General features: G+C 39.8%; 1 protein-coding gene across 2 annotated transcripts in view; it reads left to right on the plus strand.

Moving 5' to 3' along the window:
• Positions 1–861: 861 nt before the first annotated feature.
• The window catches only part of LOC102856699 (mitochondrial peptide methionine sulfoxide reductase-like), a 619,405-nt gene continuing 597,468 nt past the window's right edge, over positions 862–22,798 (plus strand). For both annotated transcript variants that reach the window (XM_006884879.1, XM_006884880.1), the window contains exon 1: positions 862–997. In XM_006884879.1, the coding sequence (XP_006884941.1) occupies positions 862–997 (136 nt within the window). The remainder of the gene's footprint in view (positions 998–22,798) is intronic.

A 22,798-nucleotide genomic window follows, 5' to 3' on the forward strand; every position in this document is an offset into this window, starting at 1 on the left:
GTCTATACATTGGTCTATAGGGTCAGAGTCAGAACTGACTCCACAGCATGGTTTTCGGTTTTATTTTCTTTAATGTATGTAACGTTTTTCTTTTATATTGAATAACTCTGTTGGCCCAGTGGTAACGTTGCCCAGAGGCAACGGTTTGAGGCCACTTGCTGCTCTGCAGAAGGGTGGGCAATCTCCTTCCACGCGATTAACTGCCTCTAAAAACTCACTGGAAGGTAAGCTATGGGTTGGTTCCGACTCTACAATACATAACAACAACTAGAATATATCTTAGTGGTGTACTCGTTTTCATTTTGGATAAATACTCAGTAATTTAGTGTGGTAAGGAGCTGTGCTGCAAAACTAGAGGCGTGTGATTAGAATCCATCGGCCGCTTTTGGAAGAAAGCAGGGCAGTCTCCGCTCCTAAGTGATTTAGTCTCTGAAAACCCTCAGGAGGATCAGCTATAAGTAGGTTCCAACTCAGCAGTACTCAACAACAACGACAGGCTAGGCAGTATGGGATTTCGGTCTGTGACATTATAGTTCATTCCGCAATTGTTCTTCACCAGAGAACTTTGTTCTGAGCCCGAGAACTTTGTCCTCCAGGAGGGCGGGAGAGCGCTAGGTGCTACCTTGACCACTCACTCCCTATGCGGGAAAGAACACGCCTCCAGCCCATTTCGCCCGCGCCTTAGGTAACCTTGATTCCGGGGCGGTCGCTTGCACAATCAGGAGCGCACGCGGCCTCCGTGACCGGAGCGCAGCCCATTGCACGCCGGTCCGCGCCACCGCCTCCCAAAGGCGCCTGACTCGGGCTCTTCAGACGACTGTCCCCACATTGCAGCAGCCCTTCGCCCAGCGCCCCCCGCCTATGCTCTCGGCCACTAAGAGGGTTCGCCAGCTGTTCCACAGCCTTTTCCCTGTCCCAAGAATGGGAGAGTCTACTTCTAGGATCGTCAGTCCTCAGGAGGCCTTGGCGGGCCGGAATGAACTCATGAAAGTAACTGGTAAGGAGCTGGGAACTGGCACACAGGGCGCGGTCGCCGCTGCTGCGCAAGCGTACAATCTTCCGCAGGCAGTTATGCTTCGGGGCAGGGAAGAAATCAGGCCCGGGCGGCTGGTTGCGGTTCGCGCAGGCGCAGCGAGGCGCTAGCAGGGAACGGGGAAGGGTAACCTTTGGCGCGTTTGTTTGAAGTGACTCTACTTTCTTTTTCTTAGCCACTCCCCTTACTAAGGCAAAACGAAACGAAAACTCTGAAGGAATATAGGGTATTGATATAGCTATTGTTGTAACTGAAATTAGCCCTCTGGGACCCTCCAGATTTCCCTAGTCAGAAGAAACAGGTTCTGTGCTCCCTCCTTTGAGGGGTTGGGGGGCTGGAGGAGGGCGGGGTGTGCGGGGTGGGAGTGGAAGGTGGGGTGGTGGTGGGATGGTGGCAAAGTGTTCTCAGGTGAGATGGGCTCATGTGTTATCGGTAGTGTTAATATGTGATTTCAGAGCTGTTTTAAAACCAAACCAAACGAATAAAAACCCCACTCAGTAGCAAACTAATCTTTCTCTTTTTTCCTTACGATTGATTGCGAACCCTTTGCTGACCCTCCAGCTATTACCTTTCTCCCCCCAGAGCGCTAGGTGGATCCAAACTATCTAGGCGTCATCTTTGGGTTCCCAGCACGACTCCGTATAGATTGTGCCATTAGAGTTATGGAAACGCCAGTAAAAAGGAATTGAAAAACGATCAAGTGCTCCTGTGCTGGATCCATTCCTGGGAGTTGATGACGGTTTTTAGTGACCCTTGTGGTGCAGTGGTTAAAGTCGCCAGCCTTTTCCCTGTCTGGAGAATGGGCGAGTGTACTTCTAGGGTCCTCAGGCCTTGCCAGGCCGGAATGAACTAATGAACTAATGAAAGTAGCTGGTAAGGAGCTGGGAATCCAAAGGTTCGGTAATAAACCCACCAGGCACTTTTTTTTTTCCTCCTGTGGGAGAAAGATGGGCAGTTTGCTTTTCTAAATTAGGAAGTCCCTTACATGGACAAAGGCAGTTTGGGTGACATCACATCAAACGAAATTCATTGCCAATCAAATTCTGACCTATAGGTTCGAGTTTCTGCGGCTATGAATTTTAACGGGAAATGTCGTCTTTCTTCCTTTGGGTGACTGTTGGGTTCTGGCTGCCCACCTTTTGGTTAGAAGCCCATTATGTAGCAGGTGGGTTTTTTTGCTTGTTCTTTCTTTTTTAATTTAATTTTATTATTTTTTTGTGTGTGTACCGTGAAATCAAATCAGACTGATATAGGAGGAAATTGCCCTGGGTTGCAGTGCAGCTTCTTGTCGCTAGGCCAGCAGAGCTCCCTTGTTTTTTTGTTTTTTTTTAAATATTTACTTTTTAAAATTTTAATTTTATTTTATTATTTTGTGTGTGTGTACCGTCAAATCAGATCTGACTGGTACAGGAGGAGGACATTGCCCCTCCTTCTCTGGCACCGGATGCTCTGCTGGATTTGAACTGTGTACCTCTGAGGTGGTAGTGCAGCTTTTTTGCCACTAGGTCACCAGAGCTCCCTTGTTTGTTTTTTATGATATTCCCTGCTGCCTCCTGCAGTTGATTCTGACTCATGGCTACCCACCATCTACTTCTGAGGATGTCTTAAGGGAGAAAACTGCCCATCTTTCTCGTGCTGAGCAGCTGAGGAATTTGAACCACCTACCTTTTGGTTAGCAGCCCAGAACATAATGCATTGAATCATCAGAGCTAGAAAAGCATTCAAACTCTTTGATTTCTACCTCAGACAGGTAATAAACACTTCCCAGAAGCATCAGTCTATTTGTCTAGGATTCTAATGTGAAGAGGATTACTTTAATATTGAGATACTCACTGAATGTCCCACCTCCAACAGCAACATCACCTGAGGGACCTTACCCCTGCTTACTGTATTAGAATGACACACTGAAGAAGAATGGTGTGGGCTTCATTGTAAAAAAAAAAAAAATTCAAGACCCATCCTGAAGTACACGGTGGTGTTAAAAGTTCAAAATAGCTCCCCTAGCCATTTGACTTTGACTTTGCTATATGGATAAGGGGTGAAATGTGAAAACAATATGTTAGTCTACCCATAAAGGGTTTGGCTAGTCTCACCATTCCACAAGGGGATTGGCTAGTTTTGGCAAATTGAGCAGATCCAGCAACAGAATAGGAGAAACCTCACTATTAGCAGAGAAGAAGCAAGAGAATGCAACTCAATCTTTAAGACCAGAGATTCTTGTACCAGACATACTAGGACTTAAGGGAGCAGCAGCTGTAGCAGCCACTGTGGAGGGCCCAAGACCTGACATGAGGCAGAGCAGACCTTGGGACTACTATGCCACTGAACCAGAGCTAAGAGCCTTTTGCCTAAGTTTGTTGAAGGACTTGGGTGGGGAGAGCCAAAATTGGCAGGAGTGAGAGCTTTGTTTCTAACACTGGCCTAAAGCCATGAAGCTTGAAGTTGGGCCTGTGAGCACATTTTTGAAGCTGTCCTGATGGTATTCTCATACTAACCTGAATTATAGCCTTTTAACTTCCTTAATGTGGTTTTGTGTGGTCTGTGAGGTATCACATCAGATTTCAAACCCATTATAGCAGATAAGATTGATATTGGGATGGGTAGAAAGAGATATGGAAGTGTAGAGAATATGTCTGATCTCATAGGAATTGGTTTTGTGTTGTTGATCTTGTTGACAGGGACCATTCCCCATTGTTGAGTTGGTAGAGGTCAGACACGGCCATCTCCATGTGATCCTTGCTTTTTATACATATAGCTTTGTCAGTGATAGCGTAATATCCATAAGCCCATTAAGTCCAGTTAATATAACAAAATCAGATTTACACACCAATCACTAATAGCAAAGAGGAAGACTGTGGAGATTATTATGAATTTTTGTAGTCTGAAACTGATCAAACTTGCAGTCAAGATGTGTTGGTAATTTCAAGTTGGAATTAAGCCACAGCTGACCTTCCAGCAGGTTTCCTGCAGCAGTAAATCCCATGGGAGGAGGTTGCCTATCTTTCGCCTGAGGAGGCTTTGCTGAATCTAACATGGAGTGTACCTTTGAGTTGGCAGCACAATTCCTTGCCACTAAGCCACCAGAGCTCCCGAGTAGTTGGAAAATATGACTTCAGTGGCTAGGGATCTCATGGTATTATTTTGCAAGGCCAGTGATCCCGTTCATTGAAAATACAGTTTCTCAGCATCACAAATGAGTGACTATAAATGTGTACCTCACCATATGGCATGCATGGTAATCAAGTTAACTGTATCAGAGAGAAAAACTCCAACAGGATAGATTGACACTGTGACAGTGGCGATGTGCTCAAGTGATGAGATGATGAGGATGGCACAGTTTAGGACAGGATTCATTCAGGTCTATTGTTCATAGGGTTGCTCTGAGACGTACTGGACTCAGTGGCACCTAACAACAATAACAACAACAAAGGTACACCTGACTCAAGCCATGGTCTTTTCATTTGCTTTCTGTGCATCTTAAAGTTGGATAATGAATAAGCATGACAGAAAGAGCAATGCCTTTGATTTGTAGTGTTGGAGAAGAGTACTAAATATCCCATGCACTGCCACAAGAACAAACACATATGTCTCAAAGAAAGTCCAACCTCTTTAAAGGCAAGTATAGTAGGAGTGGCTTCCACTTCTGAAATTGCTTGCCTCCGGAAACTCTATGAACATGGAGAAATGACCAAAGTTATACAAGTCTTCAGGTCTTTCATTCATAGAGGTCACTATGTGTCTAAGACTTGACGGCACTTAACAGCAACAACAGCATAGTGAAAATTATCTCATATACTTGGAGAATGTTGTTAAGAGAGACCAATCTTTGGAAATAGACATATCTGTAAAGGTAGAGGGTGAGCAAAAGAGAGGAAGATCCTTAACAAGGTGAATGGACACAGTGACTGTAACAATAGGCACTAGTGTAGCACACACAGTTGATGAGGATGGAACAGTAGGTCGAGGTTCACATATGTTGTGCATAGGATCACTATGAGTTGTAATTAACTCAATGACATCTAACAACAGCAGTAACAACAATATGCCTGTTGTTAATAGCACTGAGTTTCTTAGCAATGCTGTGACATATTCTATGCTTTTTATTTTTAAAAACCAAGGCTTGTGTATTTAGTGGTTTGGTTTTATTTTAAACAATCTAGGGCTTAGAAGGGGTTGTGGTACTAGGAATATTGTATGCAAAGGCGTTTGACTCTGTGGATCATAACAAACTGTGGCTGACTCTGAGAAGAATGAGAATCCCAGAATACTTGATCGTATCTAATGCGAAACCTATACTTGGACCAAGAGGCAGTTGTCAGAACAGAGCAAGGAAACACTGCATGGTTCAAAATTGGGAAAGGTGTACACCAGGGATGTATCCTATCTCCATACCTTTTCAACCTGTATGCAGAACAGATTATCCAAAAGGCTGGGCTCTATGAGGAAGAATATGGGGTCAGGATTGGTGGAAGATCTATCAACAATCTGCGTTATGCAGATGACACAACCCTGCTTGCTGAAACTGAGAAGGACCTGAAATGCTTGCTGCAGAGGATCAAGGACAACAGCCTTCAGTATGGATTGAGGCTCAATGTCAAGAAGACAAAGATTCTTACCACTGGACCAATTGGCAGCATCAGGATGGATGGTGAAGAGATTGAGATTGTTAACAACTTTAGTCTGCTTGGCTCCATGGTCAACACTCTTGGCACCAGTAGCCAGGAAATCAAAAACATATTGTGATGGGAAAGTTTGTTGTTAGGGACCTCTCCAAAGTACTGAAGAGCAATGGTGTCTCTCTGGAGACTAAGGTGCATCTGATAGAGGCCACAGTCTTCACCATCACTTGTTATGCATCAGAGAGTTGGACAATGACTAGGGAGGATAGAAGGAGAATTGATGCCTTTGAGCTGTGGTGCTGGGAAAGAGTATTGAATGTACCATGGACTGCCAAGATAACAAACAGATTCATCCTAGAGATCGTTAAACCAGGCTGCTTCTAGGAAGCAAGGGTTCTGGGGCTTCGTCTGACATACTTTGGACATGTTGTAAGGAGGGACCGGTCCTTGGAGAGGGACATCATGCTTGGGAGGGTGGAGGGACAGCGGAAGAGAGGAAGACCCTCTATGAGGTGAATTGATTCAGTGACTGGGGTAATCGGGATGGGTGTGCAGAGGCAGTGTGATTGGCACAGGGTAGAGCAGGGTTTAAGGCTGTTGTACATAGGGTCGCTATGAGTCGCAGGCCACTCGACAGCACATAACAACAACAACAGTATCAGATGTGCACTATTACAAAATACTTTAGTGTTAAGGGTTATCTTACTAGTTTTAATCCTGCCTTTTCACATTCTTAAGGAAATGTCTACCTTTTTATGAAAATATTTCCACTTTTAGCAGCTAAGTGGTAGGTGTCCCCTTTACAAGAAGATAAGACTCAGTCTTCTTTAATGTTTACTTTCACCCAGCCTGCATATGTTGAATGAAGACATGAATGGACCTACTTTGAGAGACTGGTTAAAATGAAACACGGACTGGGCCACCTCATTTACAGCACACTTCAGATTAATGGTTAGCTCTGGACAGTACTGGAAGGGCAGGTTGCCTGGTCTTACATGAGGTTATGTTTTTATTCTGCTTTGGTGGCCGCCTTCAAAGCATCATGCTGAGGACTTTAGGAGTAAGAAGAGATAAGGGGAATTTGACCTTGTTGAAGAGAATTCATGGGCAATTGCTAGAGATAGGCAAGAAGTGAAAGCTAATGATTAGTATTTCATGTTATTGTTATTGTTATTGTTAGGTATCATGGAGTTGAGTATGACTCATAAGACCCTGTGAACAACACATCTGAACCCTGGCCTATCCGCTGCCGTCTTTATTTCTGACATACTTGAGCCCATTGCTGCAGTCACTATGTCAATCCATCTTGTTGAAGGTCGTAATGACTCCTATATTAAGATGTGAGTTTATGATAATCAGTAATGAATCTTATTTCTACTGAATTGATTACTGTAAAAGCTTTGCTTTTATATGGCATTTTAAAATATTTTATAGGAAACTCTGCTAATGTTTTGTTGTTGGGTTTTTTTTTAAATTAGAATTTGAGATTTGGAGATATTATCTAAGATTATCTTGACAGCTCCTATTCTTTCTCTACTTTTATACCTTTCATCTTAGGTAGCTTTCACTTTATTTTTTGCTGTGATGCTTCTTTTAGGAGGAGAGTGACTTAGCTTCTTTGGTCAGTTAGTCATTGTCACGGACTCCACACTGACCATACAGTAGGTTTCTGAGGCTGTAAATCGAATGAGAGGAGATTGGCTGTCTTTCTCCTTCAGAGCCTCTGGTGGATTAGAAATATCAGAGATGCCTTTATGTTAGCATTGCAACTCTCTAAGGACCTTGTTACCAGAGCTCCCTTTAGTGTCTCGTGTACAACTGAGTCAAAACCAACCCATAGCTGATCCTCTAGCAGCTTTTCAGAGACAGTAATTTGCAAGAGAGATTGTTCAACTTTCGCCTGCAGACCAGCTAGTGGATTTGAACTGCATACCTTTGTGTTGGCAGTCCAATTCCTTACTACTAAAGCCACCAGAGTTTCTGCTGTAATAAAACTAATACCAGTGAATAGGCTGGCAGTCTGAATTCAGGGGGGCTAGCTTTAGTGGGAAGCTCTTTTTGTTTATGCTGGAGATGAAGTCTTTGTTTCAGTGTCTGTGAAGCTCATCTGGTGGACCTCGGAGATTTCTAAGCAGCCTCTCTTTCCCCCATTTGAGCTTACTTTCAACTGTTCATGATCTTCTCTTTTATATTTAAACAATAAATATATTTTATATTTATATCCCCTACAATGTCAAGGTTTCACCAACATAACAAAGAAAATCCTATTCCTAAGTGGAATTATATCTACAGGTATCGTGTTTATAAAATTCAAACACTTTTGGGATGACACAATTCAGTCCATAACAGAAAGAAAAGATATCAATGCAGTCAGACAAAAGTAGGCCATTAGAGACATACACATTGCAAAAGAGGAGCTACAAATAACACCATCTCCAGATGATAAAATTATATACTTGGAAAAGAGGAGAGAATTTGGTAAGGTATCAGACTTACAAACCAAATCAATAGCTTTGTATGAAAACACTAACCAGTTTGATAATATAAAAGTAGAAAACACTCATTTGTATAATGTAACAAACCAAATAATAAAATTCTATGAATAAACCTGGGAAATATTCTTGCCTTATGAAGAAATCTTTTCAACACTCTTGAAGGCCTGAAAGAATGACAAGACTTAAAAGGTTCATGGACAGGAAGACTGAGCTGCAGACATCTACCAATTTTACCTAAATTAGAAAATTAGTATGATTTTAACAAAAATACTAATTACCTTGGTTTTGTTCTAAAACTAGACACACTAAAAAACCTCATATGGAAAAGTAAACAACTATAGTTATGTATGCTTGTTTGTAAAAGACACTGCAAAGTTTAAAATCAGGAAAGGTATGCATAAGCAGGTTTGTCCTGGAGAAAGTGAAACGAGGGTTCTCTTTGAAGGCAAAGATGATGAAAATCCATCTCACATACTTCAGGGGGTATATATGTACTGGTACTGAAGAAAGAAGTCTAGGCTTCACTAAAGGCATAAGCACAAGAGTTAGGCTCCAGAAACTATGAAAGCATCAACTGAGGTGTTATAAAAGCAGATGCCGTTCTGAACATTCATTCATCAGAGCTGGCTCTATGGCACCTAGCAACAATAACAATTCACTTTTTCACCACCACTTACCAAATATCCCAACCTTTCCTCACAGATTTAAGATAGCGTCTTTATTACATGCTACACTCTTACTCCTATAATTATTTATGGGGGTTCTGGTGCAGTGTGATAAAGTGGTAACCAAATGGCAATTTGGTCTTGACTTAATTCTTGTATTTCTAACTCAGAAGCTGAGTCAGCTTTGTGTTAGGTCCAACTTGAGGGCAAAGAGATGAGTGAGTATATGCATCCAAGAATTTGATCTTTCTATTCTGTTTAATCAGTACATCTATTCATGAACTATACTACTATAATTATGCAGCTTTAACTTTGATATTTACCAGGTCTAGCTCTCCCCTTTGCTCTTCTACACGTTATTGTTCTCACTGTTGTTAAGAGCTATCAAGTTGACTCTTAGCAACCCTATGAACAATGGCTCTGAATTAATGCCTTACCCTATATCATCCTCATCATCTCCAACTCACATAAGCCCACTGTTAAAATTACTGTGTAAATCCATCTCATTGAAGAGTTTCCTCTTGCACTGACTCTTTACCTTTCCATGCATGATGTCCTCCTCCAATGACTGGCCACTCCTGACAACATGCCCAAAGTATGTGAGATGGATTTTCATCATCTTTGCCTTCAAAGAGAACCCTCGTTTCACTTTCTCCAGGACAAACCTGCTTTCTCTTGACAGGTGCATCTTAGTCTCCAGACTGACATCATTGCTCTTTTGTACTCTGAAAAGGTCCCTGATAGCAGATTTTCCTAATTCAATTTGTCTTTTGATTTCCTGACTGCTGGTGTCAAGAATGTTGACTGTGGAGCCAAGCAAGCTATCTCAGTCTCTTCTCTGTCATGGTGTGCTGATTGTCCCAGTGGTAAGAATCTTCATTTTCTTGATGTTGAGCTTCAAGAAATTAGGTGAGTTATACAAGGCTAATAGGGAGGCTCTGGTGGCATAGCCCATAGGGTATTGTGATGCTAACACAAAGGCCAGACTTCTCTGGCTGTTTGAATGCACCAGAGACTCCTCAAAAGGGAAATGGGCTGTCTCCTCTCATTATGACTTACATTCTCAGAAATCCACTGGAGAGTCATTAGACTTGGAACAGAATCCACAGTAAGAAACTCATAGCTAATGTCCCAATGAGTTTTCAGAGGTTGTAAATTGCACAGGAAGAGATTGCTCATCTTTCCCTGGAGAAGCACCTGATGGATTTGAACCTCCTGTCTTTGGATTGGCAGTGTAACTCCTTACCACTAGGCCACTGGAGCTCCCTAAGTAGTAGTAGTACACAGCTAATAAATGGTGGAGCTGGAATATGAAGTGAGGTAGTCTGACTCAGGAGTTTGTAGTCTCTCTACCATTTAATTAAAGGTAAACAGTATGATGAAAAGTATGAGAAAAGGAGAATTCTTTTATAATCTTGGTGTGACAACAACTTTTCTAACCAGGATTTAAAAATTAGAAGTGTTAAAATATTGATAAGTTAAATTACGTAAAAATAAAAATATTATATATAACATAAATTGCCATAGACCAACTCAAAAGACAAACTAGAATAAATATTTGCGACTGATATTAGTAGAGAATTAATCTCCCAAATAAACACTCTGTCTCTCTGAAAAAAATAGATACGCATTTAACAAACCACTTAGGCGCAAATGAGAAAAGGACTGGCATCTATCAGAAAAACAGGCAAAGGATATGAAGACTTTACGAAAAAGAAAGTATAATTGGCTTTTAACATAAAAAACTATGCTTAATTTTATTCATAATCAGGAATATACAAGTATTGTTTTAAATTGTTCAAGTTGGCAAAAATCCAGAAGTTTGGTGATACACTCTGTTGCTAAATCCATAAGGAAACAGGCTCCCTCATACATTACTGGCAAAAGCGTAAATTGGTTCAACTTTTATGGAAGGCAATTTGGCAATATCTATCAAAAATTTAAATGCATATATACCTTTTGACCCAGGAATTCAGTTTCTGGGAATTCATCCTGCAGATACACTTGCATGCATGCCAAATGATGATTGTACCAGAACACTCACTTCAGCTTTGTTTGCAATTGCAAAAGATTGGAAATAACCCAAATGCCCATCAATAGGGGCTAGTTAAAGAAATTATAGTTCAGCTTCACAATGGAATATGCAGCTGTAAAAAAAGAACTGGGAAAATCTGTGTGAATGGATAAGGAGAGATTGCCAAGATACAGTGTTAAGTGGAAAAAATCAAGATCAGAACACCATTTAATGTTAACTTTTGTGTGAATAACTCATTGCCGTTGAACAATTCCCACTCATGGTGACACTATAGGACAGAGGAGAACTGCCCTGTAGAGTTTGCAAGGCTGTACATCTTTTTTTATGGAATCAGATTGACATATCTTTCTCTTGCAGAGTAATAAGTGGGTTTGAACTGCTGACTTTTCCCTTAGTAGCCAAGCACTTCACCACTGTAAAAACAAGGTTTGTTTTGTGAAAATGGAGGAGAATAATTGATAAGCATAAAGGAACTCTTAAATGATAGCTAAGCAGTTAAGAGTAGGGGAGAAGGCAAGGAGATGAACCTAAAAGATGAATCTGAGAGACTTGACTTCATGCTTTTTTAATAACTTTTGAATCATCAGATGTGACTGCGTTAGTCAGTTAGATAACCCCACTTTGAATATGATCTCTTTGCTGTTTTTAGTCCAATTGACCACCTTTTTATCATCTTTTGTCATACTTACTTAAAGATGGGAGGATTTTTTGGTTGTTGTTAATCTTCTAACTTTTTTCTTGTCAAATAGATCTTTTTTTGCAACTTGCTTTTGTAATCAAAATCTACATTTTGGTGTGATTTAAAAATCTAAATTTAGAGACTTGAATTGGAATAAGTTAATCCAAGTCATTTTACATTTCATAAATATTCATTTTTATTGAAGCATCAATTGTAGTGGCTTCTTTTACACAAAGAAGAGATCTTTGGGGACAAATTCCTTCCTCTATTATATAGAAGGCATTATGTGTATTTCTTTTTATTTTGAGTGACATACATAGAGTATTAAAAGAATATGATAGAAAACATTTTTCCTTTTAAAAAAATTTGCCCAATGTGTGATTAATTTCTAAATGATAGGACACAGAATGGTTAGTTCTTTTTTTTTTTTTTTAATCCTACTCAAAGCTCTTGAATTTTTTTACCCCATTGCACAGGTCTTCAGTGTTTCTCGGAAGCCCCTAGGACAGAGTATCCCATGCTCTATACTGCCACAATTTAAGCTTTTCCTTTCTTTCCAGCTTTACTCACTGTGCCCCTATAGACCCCATTGTTTCACTATAATATGTTTCACTGTTATGCTTTTGCAGTTGCTAACATGATTCTACCCATGTAGAATTCACACTCCAGTTCTTTAATGTATTAACTCACTGAATATTATTTAAATGGCTACTTAGGACTGCAGCCTTTAATACAGATTGAAGCTAACATCAAGAAAACACAGATTTTCACTACTGGACCAATTGGCAGCATCAGTATGGATGGTGAAGAAATTGAGATAGTTAACAGTTTTAGTTCGCTTGGCTTCATAGTCAACACTATTGGCATCAGCAGCCAGGAAATCAAGAGACAAAATGCATTGGGAAAGTTGGCTGTCAGGGACCTCACCAGGGTACTGAAGAGCAACAATGTCAGGCTGGAGACTATGGTGCGCCTGATTCAGGCTATAGTCTTTGCAATTACATGCTATGTATCAGAAAGTTGGACAGTGACTAGGAATGATAGAAAGAGAATTGATGCCTTTGAGTTGTGGTGCTGGAGAAGAGTGTTGAATATACTATGGACTGATAGGAAAACAAACAGGTTTGTCCTGGAGAGGGTGAAGCCAGAATGCTCCTTGGAGTCAAGGATTCTGAAGCTTTGTCTGACATACTTTGGGCATGTTGCAAGGAGGGACTGGTCCTTGGAGAAGGACATCATGTTTGGGAGAGTGGAGGGGCGGCACAGGAGAGGAAGACCTGTAATGAGTTGGATCAATTCTGTGATTCGGGTGGTGGGAGCAAGTGTGTCAGAGACGGTGAGGTTGGCACAGGATAGAGCAGGGTTTAGTGCTCTTGTACATAGGGTCGCTATGAGTCACGAGTGACTCGACGGCACATAACAACAACAAATTACATAAGCCAATTTATTTTCCCATCCTCACCATGTATGCCTAGTCTTTGCCAAGAAATTCAAAAGACAGAGATACCTGGCTAGCTCCCTGGAAGAGATCCATATTTGTTCCCATTCCCCCAAAAAGGTGATACAACAGAATGTGGGACATTTCAAACAATATTATTAATATCACACGCAAGTGAAATCTTACTGAAGATTGTTAAAAAAAATAAAAATTGCTGGAACAGCAAATCAATAAGGAATTGCCAGAAATTCAAGCTGTGTTCAGAAAAGGTCCTGGCATGCAGGGTACCTTTACTGATGTCAGATGGATCTTAACTGAAGGCAGAGATTTATGTCAAATGAAAAGGCATTTGGCCATTTAGAGCATAACAAATTATGGCTATCATTGAAGACTATGGGAATCCCAGGACACTTAATTGTGCAAATAAGAAACCTATATTTAGACAAAAAAGCAGCTGTCTAAGAGAACAAGAGAACAGTGCATGACTTAAAATTAGGAAAGGTGTGTGTCAGGTTTGTGTCTTTCCTTCATACTCATTCAGGCTATATGTTGAGCAAAGATTTTTGATGAACAATGTGCCATCAGTACTGGAGAAAGAGTCAACAACCTCTATTAAGCAGATAACCTTGTTTGCTGAAAGTGAAGAGGACTTGAAGCACTTACTTCAGAAGATCAAAGACTACATCTTCAATATGAGGTACATCTTAACATCAAGAAAACAAACATTCTCCTGTACTGCAATCCTGAAGGTGTGCAGTTCAAATCCACCAGATGCTCTGCTGGAGAAGGAGAGGCAATCCCCTCCTGTTCCTGTTAGATCTGATTCAGCGGTGTACAACAAGAAAAGAAAAAAAAAATTCTCATCATGGGCTAATAGGCCACATCATAATAGATGGAGAAAAGATTGAAGTTGTCAACAATTTAATTTTACTTGAATCTGTAATCAACAGCCATGGTAAGAACAGTCAAGAAATTAAGAGACAAAATGCATTGGAAAATCTGCTGTCCAGGGCCTTTCCAAAGTGATAACGAGCAATTTATGTCAGGTTAAAGACTAGAGTGCACCTGATTGAAGCCAGTCTTTTGAGTTACTTCTTATGGATCTGGAAGTTTGACAATAACTAAGGATGAGAGAAGAATTGATGCCCTGTGTTAGAGAAGAGTACTGACTATCCATAAACTGCCAAAAGACTAAACAAGTTTGTCCTGGAGGAAGTACAAACAGTGTGCCTTAGAGTTCAGGATGTGAAACTTCATCTCATACTTTGGACATTTTGTCAAGGAGGGGCTAGTCTTTGGATAAAGACAACACACTGGGAATGGCAGAGGGTCAGAGAAAGAGGAAGACCCTGAACAAGATGGATTGACACAGAGCCTGTAACAAAGACTTACAGATGTCAGAGAGCATGAGAACGGTACAGGATAGATCAAGGTTCAGGTAAGTTGTTCATGGGATTGTAGTGGACTCAGTGGCACTTGACAACTACCACTACCACATATTCTTACCTCATCCATTCTTCAAAACTTTTTTTGCTTGGATTCGATTTTTCTCATACACTTAATATTCCTCTCTTTAATCTCAATGAGCCCTTTCATTTCTACTGGACAAAAAGCTATGCACTACTTTATACACATTTTTTTTTCAGTATAATGCCTTGCTCCTTAGATGTTTTATTGCTAATTATATGTCTCATCTGCCCATTTAGGTTGTGGGCTCCGTGAAGGAGGGGTTGGCTCCTTGAACAGATAAGCTGTCTTTTCTACTTACTCTATTCTCTAGTTTATAGCCTTTCACAAAGGACCAAGCACATCAGGCTCTCAATAATGGTTTGCTGATAATGTGCAGACTGTGGGTAATGGTCACAGCACACAATCAGTTGAAAACAATGAACAAAAAGATTGTCTTTTAATTTATATTGTAAGAAGCAGCTGATATAGCTGACCTTTTGTTGGTGGGATATGTACTCTAAATTGTTTTTCCAATAGCAGTGATGAATTTGTGCTGATTTCTTTAGACTCCTCTCCAATCTCACTGTGACCAGTGATATGATTTTCTCATGGCTAGGATAAATGATGAGTAAGAAGTTATTAGCATCTGTATCAGAAGTGGACAAAAGGATGTTACCCAGAGCACAGCCTGCATGGGGCTTAGCCTGTTAACACAGGTTCAGGAGTCACAGTGAGCCCCTATATATGTAGGTAGAATGAATGTCTGTGGGAGGGAGGAGAGACAGGACAGGTGAGGTGAGGGATTGGAAGCTGTTTGGTGAGGAGAAATCAGCCTAGGACTGGCTCTAGGAGAGTAAGCAGCTTCCAAAGCTCCCACTAAACCTGTCTTGCTGAGTTTGGTCTGGTCCCATCCCTGGCTTTAGTGACATGCCAACAATCACATGCTGTTTTGAGAGCTGGGTCCACACAGCACTAGCAGCTTAGCAGCTGACTGTCCCTGACTGCACAAATCATCAAACCTCTGGTGATGCATGGGATAGAATTCTGCAGAAGATAGTCTTGGGGTATCTCTGTAGGAAAACTGGATTAAAGTAATGAGTCTTCTATAGTACAATCTTTATGTTTATTATATATTCCAGTCCCAGGTTTTGCTTTTTGTTTGCTTGTTTGTGTGGGTGGTTTTACTTTAGACATGGCAATGTATTCATTGTTTTATGAGTATATTAGCAGTAGGCCACTTGTGAGTTACGAGAGGGCAGACATGATCATATTTTTTGGGCAGGAACATAAGTTTGCAATAAATATTTGTTGAATGATTAAAGCATGTTGCATTTAGAGCTCTTTGTAAGGCATGAGCCACTCTGAGCAGTGTCTTACACATTCTGTATTGTGGTACATAATAGATATTCAGTAAATATTTGAATGAAAAGGAAATATAGTAGAATGTGAGAAGGGTAGAGGTTTAGGGGCTTGAGTGCATATTTTGAGGGTTTCAGAGTTACAGACTTTTCCTATTGCATCAGAAACGTTTACTAGCTTAACAGAATTTCTGTAGTCAGATGGATATGTATAAAGATAAGGAAAAATTTCTGTTTGAAGAATGGAGTATCAATCCCCCTGTTACATGATGACAATACTTTGATCTGCCATTTGCTTTTTCTTTCCTGTAGTTCAGAAAGTCCAGACTTGACTTTACAGAGCTGAATTGTTGCCATCCTCCTTAGAGCTTTGATTATGTCAGATTTCTAGGTGACCATGAGTTTGTCATCACACAGAAAATGACAACTTATTCCAACTTATATAACTCAAAATATCTTAGAAAACTGAGGGTTTCTGACAACAGTGTCTGAGTCAGCATTTGCTGGCATTGCCTTCCTTGTATGAATGACTTGCTTCTTCCATGGTTCCAACTACTTTCTCTTTCTCTATGATACTTGAATTTAAATTACATTGTGAAAGTTTTGATTTTCCAGTTCCAATTCCTTATGGGATGTGTAGACCTCTGATTGAAGCAGATAGTTTGCTCTTGACTAAGAACCAAAAGATGCTTCAGATGCACATGGTTTAGTAAAGACTACAGCCAAAGAAACCTATAGAACTCACTTCTGTTTTATAACACAGCATTACCACGAGTCAGAATCAACTTGGTGACTTCTGCTTTGATTTGCTTTCATAATTGTCTTTGTATACCTGCTGTAACTCTGTGCTTTTTAAAACCAAATTTATCCCTTTCCTTCAAGCAATTGGCTATTACCTATTTACATTTTGTCATTTCTATTAGGAGTACTACTATGCTCTGAACCTAAAAAATCTTAGCGACAAGAATCCTTGATTCTTGTCTCTATATTTCATCTATTTATTGTCTTGATTGTTCATTGATAGCCTCCCTCATCTCTATGCTTCATTCTCCCTATCCAGACATCTGCATAAAACTCAGATTTCGTTGCACCACTGCCTAGGAAAGAGGTGTGATTCTATGTGGTCTATATGATCACTTTCTACATCTTACTGTTAAAAACTTTTAGTAAATTGTGACATTCCAGATCTCTGCTTCTGCCCATAAAATATGACTACTGCTCTTATCTGTTTCTAAGATATTTTCTCTCTTTCTTACTAGTAAAACCCCAACTATTGCCAAGGTGATTTTGACTTGTGGAGAGTAGAACTGTGCCATTTTAAGTGGCAGATTTTCCAGAAGAATACCAACCAGCCCAGCCTCTTGATGGACTCAAGATCTAACTATTTGTACTATCCAAGATCTCCTTCTTCCTTACTGCCTGCCTAAATCTCATAAGGTCTTTCAGGGCTACATTCAGCATCTTCTACTTCCATGCAGCCTTTGGGGACTGTTTCAGCTTAGATTACATTTAAAGTTGGAGGTGGAACTATGACCTCAGGACATTGTTTTGCTTTTTCATTCTAATATTTCTTCCTAGGGAGGTGGAGGTAAAGTTGCTTTCCTATATTTGCTGTTTCTCAATGCTTGCGATTTTCTTCTGTGTTTCTGACACATCCACTCTGGTTATTCTGCCCATTCTAATTATCATGTCGTTGTAATGTGCTGTGAAGTTGGAATTGACTCAAAACATACCCTCCAGGGGTTTTTCAGAGGCTTAAGAGGAGTTGTCCATTTTCCCCCCATGGAGCGGCTGATGAATTTGAACTGTGTAACTTGGGGTTGGCTATGAAGATCTTTACGCAGTGGGCTACCAGAGCTTCCTATTTAATTATCTAGTTCTTCTGTATCAGAGATACTGCAAATGTATGGTATCACACACAGAACTTTGTTCTCTTACAATTTAGGAAACTAGAAGCTCAAGTTCAGCTTGTCGGCTCTATGGAACGACCTTCTTTCTCTGTGTGCTCTGGCTCAAGTAGTTTCCTAACAAGAACTTGGTTTCACTCTCTCTAGGGGAGACCTATTTGTTCTCTTGGCAGTCCATTGTATGTTCAATACTCTTCCCCAGCACCACAACTCAAAAGCATCAGTATTTCTTCTGTCATTCTCCATTATTGCCCAGTTCTCTGATGCATAGCAAGTAATTGAAAATACCATGGCCTGAAACAGGCACACTTTAGTCTCCAGACTGACATCATTGCATTTTAACAGTCCAAAGAGGTCCCTGATAGCAGATTTTCCTAATGCAATTTGTCTTTCGATTTCCTGACTCTTTATGCCAATAGTGTTGATTGTGGGTCCAAGCATAATCATTACATATCTCATCATTACATATACGTATTTTTAAGGGACATAATTCAGTCCATCAGTACTTTGAGGACATGACCTGAGCTTTCAAGTCTTGATGGTTATGTTGCCTAGACTTCTGTGTATATTCCTCCTGGATGTCCTATTGAAATGCTCCCCCCATTTTGTGAGATGCTTGAGAGTTTTGAGCTATAATTATGAATGCTTGATTGTGCCTTGACCAGACACCACCATAACCCATGGACTATCTGTAAACTCATCTATAAACTGAGCCTTCTATGTAATACAGCAGAAGGCTAGTAAATTGCACAAGGAAAGACATGTCTGCTTATATATTTCTGCAGGACATTTTGTATCATTATATAGGGGTATGTCTACAATATGTCTCATCAAGTACATTTTTCTGATCCACTAGCTTGTTGTGTAAGTGTATTAGATTTGCATTATAATAAATCTTAAGAAACGGTACTAGTGAAAGTGGAAGAAATGCAGAGTGACAGGATGTTTCCATGAATAGATTATCATTACATTCAAAAGATAAAAGGAAATTTGGGAACATGGAAAGGTCTTCTCAGAACACCTAAATAAAATGAATTCTTTGGAAAATGTTACTATTCTGATATAAATAAGATTAGTGCTCAATTTTTCTTTACTTTGTATATATTTTAATCTTTGTTTTCAAAATTTGTAGCTTATGATTAGGTAGTTTATAGTTTGTGTAAGTCAAATATAATTCTTAGAATTAAAAATATTGTTCATATGAAGCAAAAAAAAAAATTCCTTGGCCAGCTGAAAAATTTGGTACTTTAACAGATTTTACTCAAAAGACAAGTCATGAACACAAAAATCCTTTGAGGAAATTCATAGCTTTGTAGCTGGAGAAAATGAACTCTAAAGTAAAAACTTGAACGTACAATAGTTTGCAGATGAAAAAGTCCACCAGGTTGAGTTTGCAGAATGGAGTAGCCAGCCGTCAAATAGAACTCTGCATTGAGTATTTTCTGCATAGAAAATACTGCATTGCTGAAAACCTCCATTTCCTTATCTCTCCTTCGAACCAATTCATAACGAGCTACGTCATCTAGCAGTGAGCCCTCTGCAGCAACTCGGGCCGGTCCCTAGAGTTTCTAGCGATCCACTTAGCATTCCTCCCAACACCGAGATGTGTGCACTGGCATGAAGTGCCGCACAAAGCTCCCCATTCTCCCGCCCGGGACTGCAGTGGGCCTGATAACACTCCGAACACAGGCAGGGGGCTCTTTCTGACAACCCTGGTGCAGGTTGCTGGGAAACAACATCACATTAAGAGTTGAAACTTCACCCAAATGCCAGTCCTCTGAATGCCAAAGAGGTCTGAGGAGCCCATCGTATAGATAACTTAAAAAAAAAAATTATCTCTCCTCTTTCTTCTTTAGCGTTCTTTTGTTCACACTAAGAAGCTCTGTAAGTGATTGAGAGCAGGACTATACAATTGTTTGCTGTAGTAGTTTGGGGAAACACAAACCTGATATAAAGAATAAAGTGTATAAATATAAGTAGGAATTTCCTGGTGCAAGATATTAACCAAGGGGTTTCTATTAACATAGCGATGGAATTTAAGCCAAACTACTCTAGTTTATTAAAAATCTGGCAATTATTTTTTTCAAATTAAGAAAATTCACTAGAGAGCTAAAGCCTTGGTTTCATTTCATTCATACATTTGCTTTAGAACTTGTATTATGTTAGAGAAACAAAGTTGATATGATTTTAAAAATGAGATCTCTTTATATGGCTATGTTAAACTAGTGACGAAGGAGCAGGAACCACATGGGATCTGCTTGTCTATCTGTAGTTTCCCTTCAGTGGGACTCATAATAATTTCTTCCTCTGCTTCACCTAGTCTATGTGAAAATAGCACGTCTTTGTTTCAGGGTCTTTAGTGCTTTTATCTCTGAGTTTTGAATCATTTTTACCCTTTCCTGTAGCTTCTAAAGTAGCAAAATCAAGAGGACATTCTTCAGTACTTTTCTCCTTATTTATAAAACCAGACACCAAAAGATATTATTTATTGATGTTTTAGAAAAAAATGGGACAGATTTTTATCTTCATTTTGTTTTCCTTGCTTTAGTAAATCGTGGAAATACCTACAAGCCTTGGATTTTTTTAAAAAAAATTATCTTTTTTATGCAAAGAATGTTCTTCATCTTTTGTCCTTTATTGGGGTTATTTTTATGATCCTTTTTTTACTATTATTATTAATATTAATAAACAATTACAGAGGTTTTGGATTTCCATGCATTCATTGCTGCACTTTTCTCCCTGCCCACCCCTCCCCACCAGTTCGCTCCCCTCTCTGGAAAGAAAAAGAAAAAAAAAATTCCTTCATTGGTATACAATTTCCCCATCCCTTCCCCCCCCCCCCCACCCCTAGTACACTTCTCTATGCAACCTTAATTCTGAATTCCTGTGCTAACCATAATACTCAATCATACATGGTCTCTAATTTGTTCTTTCCCTTATCTGTTTCGACACAGTATACATAATTTATCCAGTTTTTTCTCAGTCTTACTCCAACCCTGATGTCAGACCCATTCTACAACAGTGGCACCATGCGGTGTTTGTCCCTTTGTGACTGAGATATTTCACTCAGTATAATGTCCTCCAGGGTCACCCATTTTGAATAATATTGCATGAGTTCCTTGTTTTTCAATGCAGCGTAGTATTCCATTCTGTGAATATACCACAGCTTCTCTATCCATTCCTTTGTTGATGGGCACTTAGGTTGCTTCCAACTCTTTGCTATTGTAAACAAAGCCATTATGGGTGTGTATCTATCTGCTTGGACGGCAGTTATGGTCTCTCTGGGGTATATTCCCAGTAATGGGATTGCTGGGTCAAATGGTATCTCTATTTGCAATTTTTTTTTTAAATTTAGGTTGTTTATTTTTCATTTCCATGAACATCTACAGAGATTTTGGGATTCCGTTCATTCATTGTTGCACCCTTCTCCCCGCACAAATCCCTCCCCCTTCCCCCCCATTTTATTTGCAATTTTTTGAGAAAGCATCACACCGCTTTCCACAAAGGTTATACCATCTTACATTCCCACCAACAGTGAATAAGAGTTCCAGTTTTTCCACATCCTCGCCAGCATTTGTTGCTTGCTGTTCTGTTACATTTTGCTGTTCTTACGGGGGTGAGATGATATCTCATAGTTGTTTTGTATTGGGGTTATTTTTTAATGACTTGAATATGAGATTTCTTTTCATAAATATATCGCATGTCTTGTCAGTATGTTACTGTATATTTGTTGTTGTTTTTATTTTTACCGTTGAGTGGGAACTGACCCACAGCTGACCCTCTGGCAGGTTTTCAAAGGCAGTTCAGCACATGGGAGGAGATTGCCCATCTTTTTTCCTTGGAGCAGCTGGTGGATTTAAACACTATATATTTAATTCCTCTTAGTTTTTTGTTAGAAAGGTGTCTCCTCAAGTTGAAAGGACATCAATCAATAGATGAGCAACGATCCTTATTGGTTTTGGTTAATAAGCAGCTACTCTTTCCACAACAGCAGTTTAGTGTTGCTCTTTAAAAAAAAATAATCATAATTTCAAACAAATTAAAGCAGGACTTAGTGGCGTTTTGTTTAAATTTAAAATAAATTTGCATAGTTCAGCAAGCTATTTGTTGTAAGGCAATACAAGTTGAAATATTTTAACCTAGTACTACTGTATGTAGATTACCTTTCTTTAAAATTTCTCTATTGAAAACTGGTTTTAAGTTGTAGTTGTGTAGTTTTCTTTACAGTAATGTGATAAATAGCCTGAAACTGTATATAAAATATATTTGCATTGGAAGCAGGAGTGGCATCCACTTCCTAAACAACATGCCTCTGGAAACTCTATGAACTTGGAGAAATGATAGTTGTAGAAAGGCTTCAGGTCTTTTGTTCATGGGGTTGCTTTGAGTCCTGCTCGACTCCACTCCATAGGCAATCAACAACATGCAGGTTTTACCACCTCCCCTCATACTTTCCTGCATTGACATTATGTACTTTTCTTCACTGACATTATGTTTCATCCTTTGGAATATTTTTGTTATGTTCTTTCTGATGGTTGCATAATAGTCAATGGTATGCGTGTACCACAGTTTATGGAAACAAAAGAAAGTCAGCCTCTTTAGCAGTTATTTAGTGTTTGATACCAGTAGTAGTATTACTATCACAATATTTATTAATCATAGTACATGGCATGTGTATGGTAATAAGGAGCTCTAGTGGGACAGTGGTTAAAGAACTTGGGTGCTAACTGAAAGATCAGTTTGAACCCACCACCTTACTCCAAAGGAGATAGATACAGCAGTCTGCTTACATCACAATTACAGGCTTTGAAACTCTATGGAGCAGTTAGTTCTACTCTGCCCTGTAGGTTTGCAATGGGTAAGAATAAACGCTAAAGGGAGCTCTGGTGGCCTAGTGCCAAGAAGCTGTGCTGCAATCTCAATGATGTGCTGTTCAAATCCAACATATGCTCCACTGGAGAAGGAGGGGCAATCTTCTCCTGTGCCAGTCAGATCCGATTCAATGGCGCACACACACACACACCCACACACACACACACACACAGAGAGAGAGAGAGAGAGAGAGAGAGAGAGAATAAACTCTATAGCATTAAGTATACATATCTGAATATATGTATATG

Source organism: Elephantulus edwardii, unplaced genomic scaffold (assembly GCF_000299155.1).
Source record: "Elephantulus edwardii isolate Elephantulus edwardi_28Jun2011 unplaced genomic scaffold, EleEdw1.0 scaffold00038, whole genome shotgun sequence".
NCBI classification, from domain to species: domain Eukaryota; kingdom Metazoa; phylum Chordata; class Mammalia; order Macroscelidea; family Macroscelididae; genus Elephantulus; species Elephantulus edwardii.